This window comes from Bombus impatiens, unplaced genomic scaffold (assembly GCF_000188095.3).
Source record: "Bombus impatiens unplaced genomic scaffold, BIMP_2.2 scf_0463, whole genome shotgun sequence".
NCBI classification, from domain to species: domain Eukaryota; kingdom Metazoa; phylum Arthropoda; class Insecta; order Hymenoptera; family Apidae; genus Bombus; species Bombus impatiens.
In genome coordinates, this window is record NT_176882.1 from 782,671 (window position 1) to 798,111 (window position 15,441).

General features: G+C 36.0%; 5 protein-coding genes across 5 annotated transcripts in view; 4 read left to right on the forward strand and 1 right to left on the reverse strand.

Moving 5' to 3' along the window:
* LOC100746702 overlaps positions 1–2,479 on the forward strand; it is a gene marked incomplete in the record, with an annotated part of 48,103 nt that extends 45,624 nt beyond the window's left edge. Inside the window, 2 exon segments of the mRNA XM_024368572.2 lie at positions 206–1,542; positions 1,619–2,479. Coding sequence (XP_024224340.1) covers positions 206–1,542; positions 1,619–2,044 — 1,763 coding nt within the window.
* A 1,268-nt stretch (positions 2,480–3,747) lies between these two features.
* LOC100746823 (glucosidase 2 subunit beta) lies at positions 3,748–6,944 on the reverse strand. The gene is made up of 2 exons (XM_003490566.4): positions 5,344–6,944; positions 3,748–5,261 (listed from the first exon to the last, which is right to left on the reverse strand). Exons 1-2 carry the CDS (start codon positions 6,290–6,292, stop codon positions 4,582–4,584), a joined length of 1,629 nt encoding a protein of 542 aa, XP_003490614.2. The 5' UTR covers positions 6,293–6,944; the 3' UTR covers positions 3,748–4,581.
* Positions 6,945–6,946: 2 nt separating this feature from the next.
* Positions 6,947–10,799, forward strand: LOC100746936 (OTU domain-containing protein 7A). Its single transcript, XM_024368573.1, is given in 9 exon segments — positions 6,947–7,244; positions 7,247–7,287; positions 7,821–8,061; positions 8,145–8,563; positions 8,645–9,016; positions 9,093–9,406; positions 9,485–9,643; positions 9,721–9,793; positions 9,853–10,799. Coding segments are annotated over 9 exon segments (2,019 nt in total). The 3' UTR covers positions 9,955–10,799.
* An 838-nt stretch (positions 10,800–11,637) lies between these two features.
* On the forward strand, positions 11,638–12,275 carry LOC105680934 (protein JTB). The gene is made up of 3 exons (XM_012387151.1): positions 11,638–11,693; positions 11,796–12,029; positions 12,113–12,275. Exons 1-3 carry the CDS (start codon positions 11,638–11,640, stop codon positions 12,273–12,275), a joined length of 453 nt encoding a protein of 150 aa, XP_012242574.1.
* Positions 11,880–15,190, forward strand: LOC100747056 (glutathione S-transferase C-terminal domain-containing protein homolog). Its single transcript, XM_012387268.3, has 2 exons — positions 11,880–12,029; positions 12,113–15,190. The coding sequence occupies exon 2, from the start codon at positions 12,341–12,343 to the stop codon at positions 14,000–14,002; it is 1,662 nt and encodes a 553-aa protein (XP_012242691.1). The 5' UTR covers positions 11,880–12,029; positions 12,113–12,340; the 3' UTR covers positions 14,003–15,190.
* The last annotated feature ends 251 nt before the right edge of the window (positions 15,191–15,441 follow it).

Sequence of the window (15,441 nt, forward strand, 5' to 3'; positions counted from 1 at the left end):
TTATAACGCGTCTACCTAGAATTTTCAAGAGGATCGTGGTTGATCTTCAAGATTCAAATATTTCTTCGAAAGTTATCGAACTATTTCGTACTGTAATAAATAACGCGCAAAAATCCGCAGTCTGTTCGTAAAACGTGATTCGAACGACTAGGTAGATAAAGTCAAATTTATTTTATTTTAACAAAACTTTCCATTTGTCCACCAGCGCAACTGGAAAGCGCCAGTTTGAACCATACAGCGGCACATCACCGAATTGCGGTTCGACCCAAAAACCGGAGGCCTCCGAGGCGTACTGGCTCTCAAGCTGCCAACACATCCACGTCGACGATCACGACCATAGCGGAGGATTCGTTGGACAGCTTGGACCAGCAAACGGTCAGCGTGAACAGCAATGCGTCTTCACCGACTGAACCGAAGAACGTGTCTATCACGAGGAAATCTTCGAGTAGATTGTCGCGTACGTCGGACATTTTCGAGCAACTGGAAGCTAAACTTCCTAGAAAGCCACCTAGCGTGGCCTCTTTATCCCCGGATAGCCTGGACGCCGTGACTGCCTCGAGAGCGAGCGTCGAGGTGAACGACGACTTGGAGAAGCAGCCAGAAGTTCGATCGATCGTCAGGAAAGCGTCGAATCGAACACCAAAGAATACAGAGATGTTCGAAGAGCTGGAATCGAAGCTACCTCGAAGGAGATCCTCCAACAGATTGTCGAAATCGCCTGATAGTCTAGAAGTGGCTCCCAGTTGGTTCTCCAAATCTACGGAAGGCTTCGACAAATTAATGGAGTACGAACAAGCGAAACCCGTGACTCGAAGACTGCTAAACCCAATCTCGAAGTCGATCGATCGCGTGTCCAAGTCTTCCGACAGCCTAGAAGCGATAGAGGCGTTAGCCAGCGACGAATCCATCGAACGTAGGAGGAGTAGCTTCGAGTTGCGCGCTCGCAGATCCTCCAAGAACATATCAAAGTCGTCGGAGAATTTCGAGGTTTTGGAGCAAACGCAGATTGGAACGGAGACTGTTCAAGAACTGCAGAAGAGGAGTAGCATTTCGGATATCAATCTGTCTCGGGGAAGAAGGTTATCAAAGAGTACGTCCAAGTCGTCGGAAGATTTCGAGAGGATCGAGATAAGCGAGTCGAAAGACGAGGGGGAAAATATCGGAGATAGTTTCGGGAAATGCTGCAGGAGATCCTCGAAACGTATGTCGTCCGAAAGCTCTGACAATTTGGAGTCGGATGACAGATTGGAAAACAGGAGAATCAGAAGAACGCCAAAAAGAATACCGAGCACCAGTTACGTGGACATCGTCCCAACGGACGATGGAGAGGAAGAGAAAAGACCGATCACGGTTAGGAAACCAGCCAGGCTTCAGAAATCGTCTGAAAGCTCGGAGCTTGGCAGTACGGATACGTTGGATTCTGAGAGGAGGAATAAGTCGTCGGAGAGTACCGAAACTTTGGACAGTTTGGAGAGAGATTTGGATCAGGATAGAAAACACGAAGATCTCGCGGACGCTGTTGCGGATAGACGCGACAAAAATGTAAGTTTTTGAGAAAGTCGATTTTTGCTCGCATTAATTATTGGTCGAGTAAAAAAAGAAATGTTTCTATTTTCAGGATCCTTGGACCAATAAACCTCTAATGACGTCGCATTCGGAACAAATTTCAATGGCGGACGGCACGGAGGACTCCAAATCCTTGATCTCACCGGACAAATTCTACTGGCGCCAATCATCGGAATCGAAGGAGAACATCGACATTCATCAATTATTAGCCATCACGATAGTTACCAGAATGGCCGACAACGGCAATAACCAACGAAGCTCTGTGATTTATCCTAAGAAGAAGCAACAGATCACCACGTCACAGCCTACCTCGCCAGTCGCTAAACAAGAAGATAACAAAATGATCTTCGACAATCTCCTCGTTAGTAAGAACGACGAAGATTTGCAAAACATGTTAAACGGCAATATATCCGAAGTATCCACGGACACGAAGAGTTTCAAGGAGAAACTAATCATGTTTGAGAAACTCGGCAAATGAACACTACACACATCTACACACGTAATTAATTAACAGGCACGCGTTTGATTGATTTCGCCTGTTTAATGGGAAAAAAGGATACATAAGAAGAGAAACTGGTCGAGACTATGCAAAGCCTTTTTTTCCTATGTAAACTTTTTTATATCTGGATTTCATTTGTAGACTGAATAAGCTGAAGGAAACGAAATACGAACGAAGATGTTCGACTGGTTAAGACTATAAGATGGACAATAATGTAAATTATTTACTTCAAATTTTTATAATGTTTTTCATGAGGCGTATCTTCGTTTCTCACTCGCAAACACCAAAAAAGAAAAGAAACAAAGGAAAGTGGAAAGGTAATCAATATGTAAAAAGATTTTAAGTTGGTCCGTGGCGAGAAAGTTGTAAGGTCAACGTGTTTAAACATAATTACTGGCCGTAATTACTTGTAAATCGCGTGTTATTTAACTTGTTCCGTTGCAATCGTATTTTCTTCCTCCTTTTTTTCTACATGAAACAAAAATCGCATACACGATAAGATTACCGGTCATAGCCGAATGCAGTATTAGGTGGTGCGCGATACCGCGAATCAATATACTCGCGTGTCGTGCTTACAAATTCTTCTCGTGTTAGGAGCATAGTGTTTCTTGTTGTACAGTAGCTTAGAGTCGCTAATAAATGTCGTGTTTCGTTCCACTGTGTAAATACAAAAAGGAAAAACCCCATTGCAAAATTAGGCACGAATAAAAGGTATACGAATAAAGAGAATATATATAAAAGATAATATAGAAAATATAATAGTCAACATGATTTAAGGAGTGTTTAGTTCAATGGCCAAGACGAGTCATTAAGCGAACACAGGGTATGTTGTTAAACGAAAACATAGTTCAATTATATTTAGAGATGTTGTGGTAAAATCTTTGGGAAATGCTGCCTTTCCATATCAATCTAGTAGTTTCTACGTGTCGACGTCAAACCACGCGAAATTGACAGAAATTATATTCTGTACTATTAGATACTCGATCTACTCTTTCCAGATTTTGAAGAAGCGATAATGCTTTAAGTTGTTTTCTTTTTGTATGAGTAATACGATAAACGAAATGTATCTTTTGATTTTAAATTGAAGATTGTACGTCTGAGAATTATAAATTCCACGTTGAGATCAAAATAATCCGTGTACGTTCAAAGGGAAACAGTGGATCATCGTGGGGTGAAGAAAAGACGTTAGAGCGTATCGTCTTCATCACGTAATACCGCGTGACAAGACAAGATACTTCTTTCCAGTCTTTTAAGTGCCTTAACGAAGTACCAAGGAATCGACTGGTTGCGGACATTGTTGGATAAATCGCGCAGAAACGTTTATCACTTTCCTCCCTATTGACCACCTCCCCTTTTAGTTTTCTAGTTAACTGTAAAAGTCTCAAACTCCAAAAGATACGCGTAGATTGTTAGGTTAATGAGACATAAATAGAGAATTGAATTAACCATCACTATAACGTATAAGAACTGGCATAATTGAAAGAAGAATATAAATAAATAAATATATATATATAAATAAATACGCGTATATATAAATATAAATATATGTATATATACATATATATATATTTATATTTGTATACATATTATAGTATATATAAATACACATAAATATATACAGGCATATAATACAGAAAGAGTAAAAGTCGCCCATTTTAATGTAAATAAAGCTGCCATCGTAATTACAGTTCGACAACAAAATTCTTTTCCTCTTTATTGAACCCGCATTCCGATACGTCGATCACGTACGCATCTTTAGAAAATTACAAAATATCTCGATACATTAAATACAGTTTTCTACGTTACACGTAGCAATTTGGGAAAATTTTTTTTCTCGAAATTTTCTTACAGAGTGTATATGTGTGCATGAGTGGTTGCTTCAGTTCATTTACTTCGGGCGAGAGTCTTGTAGACCTTGACGAAAATAGGTAGTCGCTCAACTGCGTGATGACCCAATGACGAGTGAAACAGCTTAGGTCGTTTTATTCGGACCAGTTCATAAAAATTCGTCTCGTACAAAAGGAGGAATGTATAACAGTAACACAATATTGGCAATTACCGTGTAACAACGACTTCTTATTCACTTATCACGAATATTAAAATGTCTCTCTACCTTTTAAGCAAACTGAGCTCGTTGATAACTCACGACCGCGTTATCGGCTACGAATTCTGTTTGTTCATGTATACAAGTACAACGACAAAGAGTTTCTAATGCAAGGACGAATAACCGATCACGATTTCGATACTCGATAAAATTACCATTACTTATCGTGCAAGTTTTGACTAGGGTCTCTTACTATAGCTTATCAGTTTCCTTTATCTTCAATAGTAAAAAACTTTGTGCAAATTTGCGAATGTTGTAATAACTTTTTATTTAACGCGTTAAACATTCAAGAAACAAACTTGAAAATAGGTGAATCGCGCGGTCGTTATTCACCCTTGCCATTTTTATGTACCTTACATTTCAAAGTCATACAATCGCGTATTAAATCCTGCACGTTTATGCGATATGAAATTTATAATTCGTCATGTGTATTAGCGGATTCCAGATTCGCATTGCATACAACTGGCGTGGAAAATTCCATAGCGTACTCGCACCGGCTAGGTTCAGTCACTGAAACTAGTTTATTTTCTTTACCACAGCTGAGATTGACAATGGTAGAACGCGCAGGTCCGTTCCAACAACTGAGGCCAGAGTCGTATTTCATCTTCGAATACCTTTGACCTTCTGGTCCGCTCCAATCGTTCCAGTGACCTAAGTTAATGTCGCTACCGCCAGATTTCGATCTCTGCGTCGCTCTCGAAAACATGCACAAGGTGTAAACATATTCCAAATTGGTATAATCGAAACATTCACCGTCTAGAGGTATGAATTCATTGTCAACGCCGAAGTCACGATCTAATTTTTCTTCAAACTCTCTGATTTCCGTTAACAGTTCATTCACGGATTTTTCCGCTTTTTCGAAATTCTCACGTGCAGCTGTTGCTTCATCTATGAGAGTTTGCGTTTCTTCGTCGTACTGCACTTGAGATTCCTCAGGTTTCAGCTGTTCTTTGCCTGCAACTTCATCTGCCTCTGTGCCATCAACTTCAACTTTTTCTTGCTCAGATATTTCATCCGCTGGCTCGTGAATCTCTCCTTCTTCATCTTCTTCGTCTTCTCCCTCCTCTTTCTGACTTGCTGGTTTAAACATCCCTGAAATAAGATATTAATACAATGCATAGTTCAAAATAGAAGTAAAAGAAATGTATCACCAACAGACAATCTCTCTATTAACCTTGTTCTAACATTAAGAAGACCTTTGCATTTGGCCATACTGAATCAATAAAATCTTGAAGATTGACTTCCTTCTGATTATTTAAGAAATACATGGCCTCTTCTTCGGTTACAACTCCATTCCTGTCTTTGTCAAACGTCACCCTAGTTTGAAGCTCTGCAATTGTTACCGTACCACTATTATCGGAGTCTAGCAGTTTAAAATAATCCTCTGCATCTGACTCGTGTAATTCTTCATCCTCTTCTCCCTCTTGTGCTACAGATTGTTCTGATTCAGCTGGCTTGTACTTTTCTAAAGCAGCTCTTTCGCGTTCCTCCGCTTGAGTCTTCAATATTTCCTTCTCCTTCTTTACAAGTTCTGCTTCTTCGTATTCTGAGCGTAATTTAACTAAGCGTGCTTGATAATCTGTCTTTAATTGTTTGCCTTTAGCAATCATTTCCATCCTTATCTTGTTACCTTCCCTTATCAACTCTTCTGCCTTTTGTTGCTCCAACCTGGCTTCCTTCCCAAGTTCATTACAATTATTTAAGCATTCCTTGCCTGAGCTATATTCGTCACTGGCATCGCAACAGTCGCAAACACCGTCGTTTACCCAGGTGGATGGTATATAGCGAGGCTTATGACCGGAATTTTCGCAGTAAAATGAGCCGTTTGTGCAGGCAGGCGTACCGGGCTCATCACTGCCATCCGCGCAATCACAATAATTATCATTTACATGTGAAAATGGTATTATTAGGCTTCCATCAAGGCACTGGAAGTCACGATCCGATGGATAAAGCGAACTTTTCGCGTTAGGTATCCCACGAATTTGCAACACCTTAGAACCGGCTACGTGGCCCAATAGAATCAACAGATTAACTGATAGAAAAAACATCAGGTGTATGCCGCAATTATTCATCGTGATAATATTCCTTCCGATTCTCTGTCCACTGTATGAAAATATTATCATCCACGATAAACTGACAAACTTTTCCAGCAAAATCGACCAACTTTTTGAGGTTTAAAACGGACACGAGTACATAACACACACACTCGTGCACGCCTACTACATCGGCATGGTCGCGTCTCGCAACTTACGTTTAAGCAAGGTAGACGAACTACAATGTCGAAAAATGGTAACCTGTGGCGCTACAGTTTGCACGCGACTTAGTAAATCATGTTAAGGCGGCTTTTTCAGTTGCACAGTTTTCTGTAATCTTCCAAAAACACTCTCAATGAATAATGTTACATTGTCTACCGTTAGAAGATGTATAATTGCTTTTTAATAAAAAACAACGTAACGGAATGTTAAGAAAAAGCAGGTGTTTATCTTTGGAACGATAATAATAATGAATCATAATGATTAATAACCCAAACCCCAAAAAAGTTAAAGTTAAAATGAAACAGTTATATGATTTTATATTGATAAAAATAAAAGAGAACGATGTAACTTGATAAAGGTCAATGATTAATTTTGGTGGTGTTTTCTATTAAATTATTCTACAAATGTGTTATACATATGTCATACTATATAGGTGGGCGGTACATGTGATGCGCAATGCTTGCTTTCAAGGTTAAATGCATTTCTAAGTAGCGACACGATATTATGTGATAAACGGTACGAATGAATTTCTTGTATTTCAAAATTGGTTACGTTATCGTGATCAGAATCAACTTGTCCATTGGTGGGCGGGAATGCAACTGCGTAAATAACAACAGTGTATCTCTTAATCCCTCGTTAATTAGACATGTGACCGATTTAGAGTTTCACGATGACTTCCGTGACGCAATAATAATAATTCGCTTCTTATTCTCTTTACTCTCCAACCAGTTACTTTCGAGATTGCGTGTTCTAGGTTATGTTGTGTTTGTATCAGCTTCTGTGCAAACAGATTCTTGGCCGTTTTCATACATTGTGGGTAGCCTTGTGAGATAGGATTTAGTACGAATACAGTGGAACAAAATGTGAGATAGTATACGAACGGCTTGTGCATCGTAGTCCAATTAGAATACTATTTAACGATACTCTACCGCTACGCTCCACTTCACTAATTCGATATACGGGCCAAGGTTTGCACATTTTGAATAATGATATCCGATAGTGGCACATATACATACAAGTTCTTCGTATATATAATTCTATTTATATGTATAAATGTACATATATATACCGTCTGCTTTTTTAGTCACTTTTGATATTTCGTAATCATGAGGATTAAAATGCTTTCTCCTCGCTTTCTTTTCCTTTTAATTGTATTTATAATTAAATTTGTTATGTACATAACCATTCTATGTTTATTACCATACAAATGTCACCTTGTTCTATTTTTAAATACTAATATATACATGTATATTGTTGTGTAAAGCCATTTGACTGCTGCATTTTTGTAACTCTTAGTTGTATACTATATGATAACTCGCATACATTTTCTATGATATCTTTTTATCACTTTTGTAATTGTAACGTCATTAATTTTAGATGAACTGCTACTTTGTAGGTGCAAGAAGATAGTGTAATGAACGTAGGACTGTCCACGTACGATGGTTTGGAGAAAGAGACAAGTTCTAATAATGCATTGGAAAATGGAGGAGGAACTACAAAGAAGCTAGCCAGAGGTATATCTCGAGCAACTGAAAATGCTGCCATTGTCTCTTATGCTCGTTCTCAATTAGCAACTATAGAATCTCTAGATACTCCGGAGTTTACATTTTCACTTCCTGATCTAACTGTATATCCAGGTATTTTACCTATGCTCTAGTATAACCAGTTACAATTACTTTCTCTATTGTGTCTTAATAATTGAACGATACATTACACTTAGATTCATTTCGACAATTTTTGGAAAGAGATCTAATAGAAGGTGGGTGCTTAACTTCTTTGGAAGCTGCTGGTCGTTTAAATTGGTGGTGTGGGGGATGTAAAAATGGAAGTAACAGAGTTTTATGGCCTTTGGCAACATCAGGAGATGGCAATTGTCTCCTACATGCAGCTTCTCTTGGCATGTGGGGCTTTCATGATAGACTTCTTACACTCAGAGAAGCTCTGTATAATACATTGGCTAAAGGAGAATATAGACATGCTTTGTTTAGAAGGTGGAAATGGCGCCAAATGGGCTTAAATGCAGCTTCAGGTTTATCTTATACAGAGGCAGAATGGTTAACAGAATGGCAAACTATCGTAGATATGGCTTCTCCTATTCTCAGGAACCAAACTGCTACTTCCTACCAAAGTCTTGAAGAAGTATGTAAGGTTTCCATACTTTTTTCTAATTTTTCTGCAGTTCCAGATTTACCACATACTTATGCAATTGAAACTTTATAGGTACATATATTAGCTTTGGCTCATGCTTTAAAGCGGCCTATAATAGTTATAGCAGAGACTATGTTAAAAGATGCAGAAGGTGTAGCTTTAGCACCAATTCCATTTGGTGGAGTGTATTTACCATTAGAAGTATCTCCGACACGTTGTCATAGAACCCCATTGCTTTTAGCATATCATTCAGCTCATTTTTCTCCTCTCGTTACGGTGGATGGAGCGAGTGATTTTGGAGATGGTTGTAACGAAGGTGTTAGCATACCTCTTATAGATCCAGATACAGGTCAACTACTATCAGTTTTATTCGCGGTAGACCCAGGACCTGATTGGGATTGGGAAGAAGGTTCACGAGACTTGTTAATTTGTCAACAAGATACGGTAATTAATCTTATCGATGACATAAACTATAGTTACAACGTACATTAAAATATAATTACTCAATATTGGTATTTAGATGGAAATTTTATTGCGGCAATATTTAGACTGTGAATATCAAAATTTCACATCGGAAGAAATCGAGAGACTGTCAGATACTGATGGTTCACTTTCTAAAACTGCGAAACAATTGCTTGGTGTTGCTAAACAATTCGGATCAATTGGAAAATCCGTTAGTAAAAGACTGTGGTCTATGACAAAGAGACCAAAGAGTTTACCAGTAACGGCCGGTGGACTTTCAACGGAAGGTTTGTTATGTGTAAGGATCAGAAGTAGACGTCATCAATATGTGGATCAGATGCTTCAGAATTACCTCCAATGTGCTCACGCAAGGTATAGCAATCTTATGTAGTTATGATAATTTCATTTTATAGATAGAATACGACTTCTAATCATTTTTATGTCATACAGATATCTCCAAGATCATAAAGTTGATGAGACTGGGAGCGAAATGAATTATGGTGCTGGCAAATCTAGGTTCTATACAGCCAGCGATCAAGACAGCCATGCAAGCGTCAGCAAATTGTTACCGACCAATCCGAATAAAGATCGTACACTTTATCTTTCAAGGTACTGAGATTAATATACCTCTCTATGAATTATTCTATTAGTTTTTGTGTGTATCGCATAAATTATTTTTTCCATAGATCTACTTTTTATAATGACCAACCATCAGTTTATAAACAGAGGCCAGAGTCATGGAATGCCAATAGTTTAGAGGTAAGGATTTAAATATTCATTGTAATTACGAAACTTGAATAATTTGAGGTTTTTCTTAGGCTAATGTCAAACAATGTCGCAATGAAGACTGTCAATTTTTCGGTTCTGCAGAAAATGATTACTTCTGCTCACAATGTTGGGCAAACCAACTTTATCGTTGAGAAATTGCTGGTCTCAACGATGCATGACAATAACTCTTTAATATTGCTCGAGTTAAATGACATATAATCAGAGTTAGGTATAACACTAGCCATTTTAAAAAGTTGCTTCAAAAAGGAAATTGTCTCGCCAGATTTTCTTCTTCCTGATATGTTAATTCATTCTATTTAGTTTTTTATTTAAAACTAGGCAACGTACCAGTGATTCTCGTATATCGTGACAATAAAACGCTTTCTCTTTTAAGAGCGTATGCGCATGGTCTAATATTGCACTTGTCATTCAAATTTTGTTCACACATATTTATCGTTATCTTTCTTTATTTATTACTATCCATCTTTCCAAGAAGCATATCAGATATACAGGGTTTATCTGTTTCTGAAACATATATACATACATATATATACCACAGCTTAAAAGTCCATCACATAGCTTATAAGACCGAATCATATTAAATAAAAAAAGTATTATATTTTCGCAAATAACGATACGTCACTATTTTCATGACAAGTAAACAATTCCTAACTTTTTTGCACGTGCCTTCTATCTTGCATAATACAGAAACAAGTATACAAGCGTAATAATAATACTCGATTTTCAACGCAATGATGAAAATGCCATTTTCTGTCGCAGCTATTTCTATCGCTTTAAATATACATAATGCTTTGTATAAATTGATGGCGCTTCACTTATTTACTCACTGCTTCAGTGTGTCTATCTAAGAGAGCGCGGGTTTGATATTTATTATTATAATATTAAATTGATATCAAATCATTCATTGTATTCAGTCTCGTTGCCTGTTGGCAATTATTTATGTAAAATTGTGTGAAAAATAAAACATATTTTTATATTTTGGACCTTTTTATATTTCCCTGGTATCTTATGATTTATATATATTTTGTATTATATATATTTGTATTATATATATTTGTATTATATATATTATATTATATTATATATATTTGTATTATATATTTGTATTATATATATTTTGAAATATGAATCGTTTAAAAAAAACTGAAGATCTTGTTATGTTTTTGACGGTCTGTATATGTACGTAGATTGCATTATATTTTTAATTTATAAAGCGAATAAATATAGACGTACTTCGCCTACAATAGTGAGAAATGCACATTTCCCCACTCGCTGCGTATATGCATATAACTCCCACTAAAAAAAATGTATGTATAGTTCTGCCGTTTCACTGCCAGAGGTGGTAATTCATACAGAGTATTTTTGGCTGAATTTTTCCCATGTTCGTCGACGACAGCCTACTCATCTTTTGATCTATAACTACAGGTACAATTTCCTCTTTGGTGGCTACTGAAATCAGGGGCGACAATAGAACTCATGTTCGCATATCTCAGCAGTGATAAATACAAAAGTTGTTAGTGATAATATACCGACATCTTGCTGTTTTACCGATATAATTACTAACGAGTCGCCCGTGATAATTCCTATGTTCGCCGTAGGAAATTGCAGAGGGCGTAAGACACACTCTGTTTTTTTGACTGGCCGGTATTTCATACCTTGATACACGAAGTTCCTTTTAATGTCATGTCATTCTATCTTTAGCCAATGGTTTTGGCTTTGTTTACGAAGGTTTCTCTAAAAATTTTATTTACTTCTCACATGAGTCACGTAAGCTGACCGAGAAAGCCGAAATTCATGACATAGTGTACCTCGAAATGATCGAGTTATGCACAAAAAAGAGAATGTTAATTGGTATAACACTATTAGGAGGGTTAGTTTTCTTCTATAGTTCTTTGTCTATCGCTGTGAATATTAACATACCGTTAGTATGGTTATTATAAACGTATTAATAACATTATATTTTTTATTCTAGATTAACAATACTGGTATTAATTGTCGAAAGCCATTGGACAGAAAATCCCAACAAACTTTATTTAGAAAATTTTGAAAATAATACAAGATGCATTTCTGGAGATGAATATGAAGTAACATCAGAATGTCATCCATGTTCTGCTTTTGAAATAGCAAGTAAAAGCATTGATGTATGTGTCTACGCCAGATACAAGGAAGTTCTGAAATGTAAAAGCGGAGAGGCTATAACAAGAAGGTAATTAATTTTCTGTACCCTTGATAGTTTTATGAAGAATTGCATAAATATTGTAGTAAATATAATACATATATGTAATTCAGTTGTGACAGGGTAGCTTGGCTGGAGGAAAGAGCATTTTGGAAGTTTGAGACAGTTATGTTCCTTTTGGCATTAACTTCCTGTATCAGTGTTTATTGGAGAGAAAATGTCCTGAGGCAAAGGATAATAAGAAAAGTAGCCAGGCAACTGAGGGCTAGTGCATAGTATAATAAATAACATCTTTATTTCTTTTATTTGTGCTTTTATGATATATCAGGAAGTTTAAAAAAATGAATGAAGTTTATTTGGAAGTATATTCTTTGACAGAATTATGTCTAGTTCCAATAGAAACAATAATAACATTATTTACTGTAAAATACTGCAATTCTAAAATTAATATTAAGCTTGTACTAAGTGAACAAAAACCTCTTGAACGAGTATATACTATAAATATTTCCACTTTTGTTTATGAAGTTGTGGATATGAAGAAAATTCCATATCCGGTACTGTCATGTGATTTGCCAATTATCGTTATAAATAAAGCTAGTTGCATCGCAGGGCTTTGTGCGATTCTGCGTGAAATAATCAAAGAAACCATGGCAGAATGTCCAACACATTACTGTCGAAAGTTATTAGGGTTCAAAGAATCCTGTTTAACTGCTTGTTCAGAATCAAGCGTTTGGACGAAATTTTGCGAGGTAGATTTGGTACTGACTGTAAAATTTCTACACATGGGTGATGCAAAACAAATCAAGTTACCTTCCAGCATGGCCAGATTTGAATATCACATGTCGCAACCAGCTAGGCTGCACAATCTGTATAAATATAAAAATATAATTTCACAAGATGGAACGCCAGAACATACATATGCCGAAGGTTCGTACGTGACTCTAGCAGATATAATTATATTTGTTTGCACTCATATTTTATTGAGTGTATTTTCGAGCGAAACTACAATGCAGCTTCTTCCATTAACCGTTAAATGGTATAAAAGAATGATCGAAGATCAAATTATACTCGACTGCCTCGAGTGTTTGCCATTATTGAAGAGTCAAGATATGACTAAATTCAATTACATGTTTCCTGATGTACCAAATCAAAGTCTATATAAAAGTGATCCGAAAAGATATAAACCGAAAAGTCGCGTTTATACGAGACAAGAAGATGTGGAGTACTCGTTGCGATTGTTCAAAGCCTTAAACATACAAACCAAACTCGACTTGAAACCATTTGGTGCAGAATTGAATCTTGATTGGTCTTCGGTACCGTATGACGCTACCGCAGAAGGTGGTGCCTTACCACTTGCGCGCTTAAGACGGAAACACGAACAATTACAAAATATGTGTAAACCGGTGATAAAGTTGGCAAAAGCGGGAGATGTAATAGTGGACTTTTGTTCTGGTAGCGGTCATTTGGGTATCTTAGTCGCGTACTTTCTGCCATATTGTACCGTTATATTATTGGAGAATAAAGAAAAATCATTGAACAGAGCCAAGGAAAGAGTGAACAAGTTAAAATTAACGAACATAAAATTTTATCAATGTAATTTAGTCTATTTTAAAGGACACTTCGATATTGGCATGTCGTTGCATGCGTGTGGAGTTGCAACTGATTTAGTCATACAACAATGCATCAAAGAAAAAGCTATTTTTGTGTGTTGTCCGTGTTGTTATGGATCATTACATAATTGTCATTATTTAACATACCCAAGGAGTAACATTTTTAAGAATGAAATAGATCAGGAAAGTTATATAATTCTTAGTCATGCTGCAGACCAAACACATGATGAGAAAAATGTTAAAACAAATCAGGGATACGAGTGCATGGCTATTATCGATACTGACAGAAAGTTATTGGCCGAACAATTTGATTATAGAGTGTATCTTTCGAAATTCATACCGAACACGTGTACACCTAAAAACCATATATTAGTAGGTATTCCTAAAAAATAAATTGTAAACGTCGAATGTGTAAGTTAATTAAGTTACATATTCATGACTTCTGCATTTTATAATGAAATGGGAAATGATGATCAATTTAGAAATTATTCGTGTTGGTCGAACGATTTTTAAATAAAAGCATATTTACTTACCTAAAAGATAAAGTGTTTTTTTGTCGGGATATTAATCATATCGGTCGATATAAGTACGAAATGAAGAATGTGTGTGAATCTGTGAATAAAAGTGTGAATTAATTAAGTTACATCTTTATAATTTCTACATTTTATAATGAGATTAGTAATGATGATCAATTTAAAAATTATTCTTGTTGGACGAACGATTTTTAAATAAAAACATATTTACTTACCTAAAAAATAAAGTGTCTTTTTCTCAGTATGTTAATTATAACGCTCGATATAAGTACGAAATGAAAAATTATAATAATATTTAGCTTAAACTATTAACAAAGTGCGTTAATATTGTTGCGCTAGTTTTATTAAATTGTACGAAGAGATTTTATTGGTATGTACAAAAAAAGGAGGAAAGAATTATATAGTATATAAATTATTAGTGTTATGTCAGTGTCTTACACAGTTGTTTCATCTATTATTAAGTAGCTAAGGACAACATGAGAGAGACAGAAATGAAAAAGGTTTTACCTTTATGTAAATATGTTATAGGTATGTCAAGGAACTAGGGAATATTTACTTTTTGTTTGCTATATCACTACAAGCGCTGAGTATATGTTTCCTTTAGACAATATTGAAATTTAAATATTCTTTTGCTTTTATTTTACCGTTTAACATTTTTCAACACTTAATTTTGGTCTTTTAATAAAATGGCTAATGGAGAACGAAGATAGAAGTACCATTTACACATTTTATGTCTTTAAGATTGGGTTTCATGTACTATTTACAATTTCAGTCGTACGAGCACAGATACACTACCACAGAGTAGGTTAGCTGTATCTGGTATTCCTTTCACTTAAGTAGTAAGCTTATGTTTAATTAACTTCACCTACAAAGCTTCGTCCCCGTGTGAAAGATAATACTTAACATCAAGAGATCTTAATAATTGTTATAAGCTAAACTAACTTTGTGGATGTAGCGCAATGCACGTAGAAGTTTATAGACGTACTTCAGTACTTTTCTCAAAGGAATTTAATTATATTAATGAAAAATCATTGAAACTTAAGATATATCGTTCATAGAAAAAATTATATTCTATGTTTAGAAATCATGAATAAACAAGCTGTCCAAAGACCTGCCCTAAAACGTTACACTATTTCGCAAAAGACAATCCTCGTAGCTCTATTATAAACAAGAAATATAAATGTCTAACGTAATATTTAAACTTATATAAATCTGTGTGTAAAAAAGAAGAAAATTGATTTGAATTAGTCGGTCGAATCGAAAAAAAGAACATTTAAGAAACTTTTTTCCAACAGTATA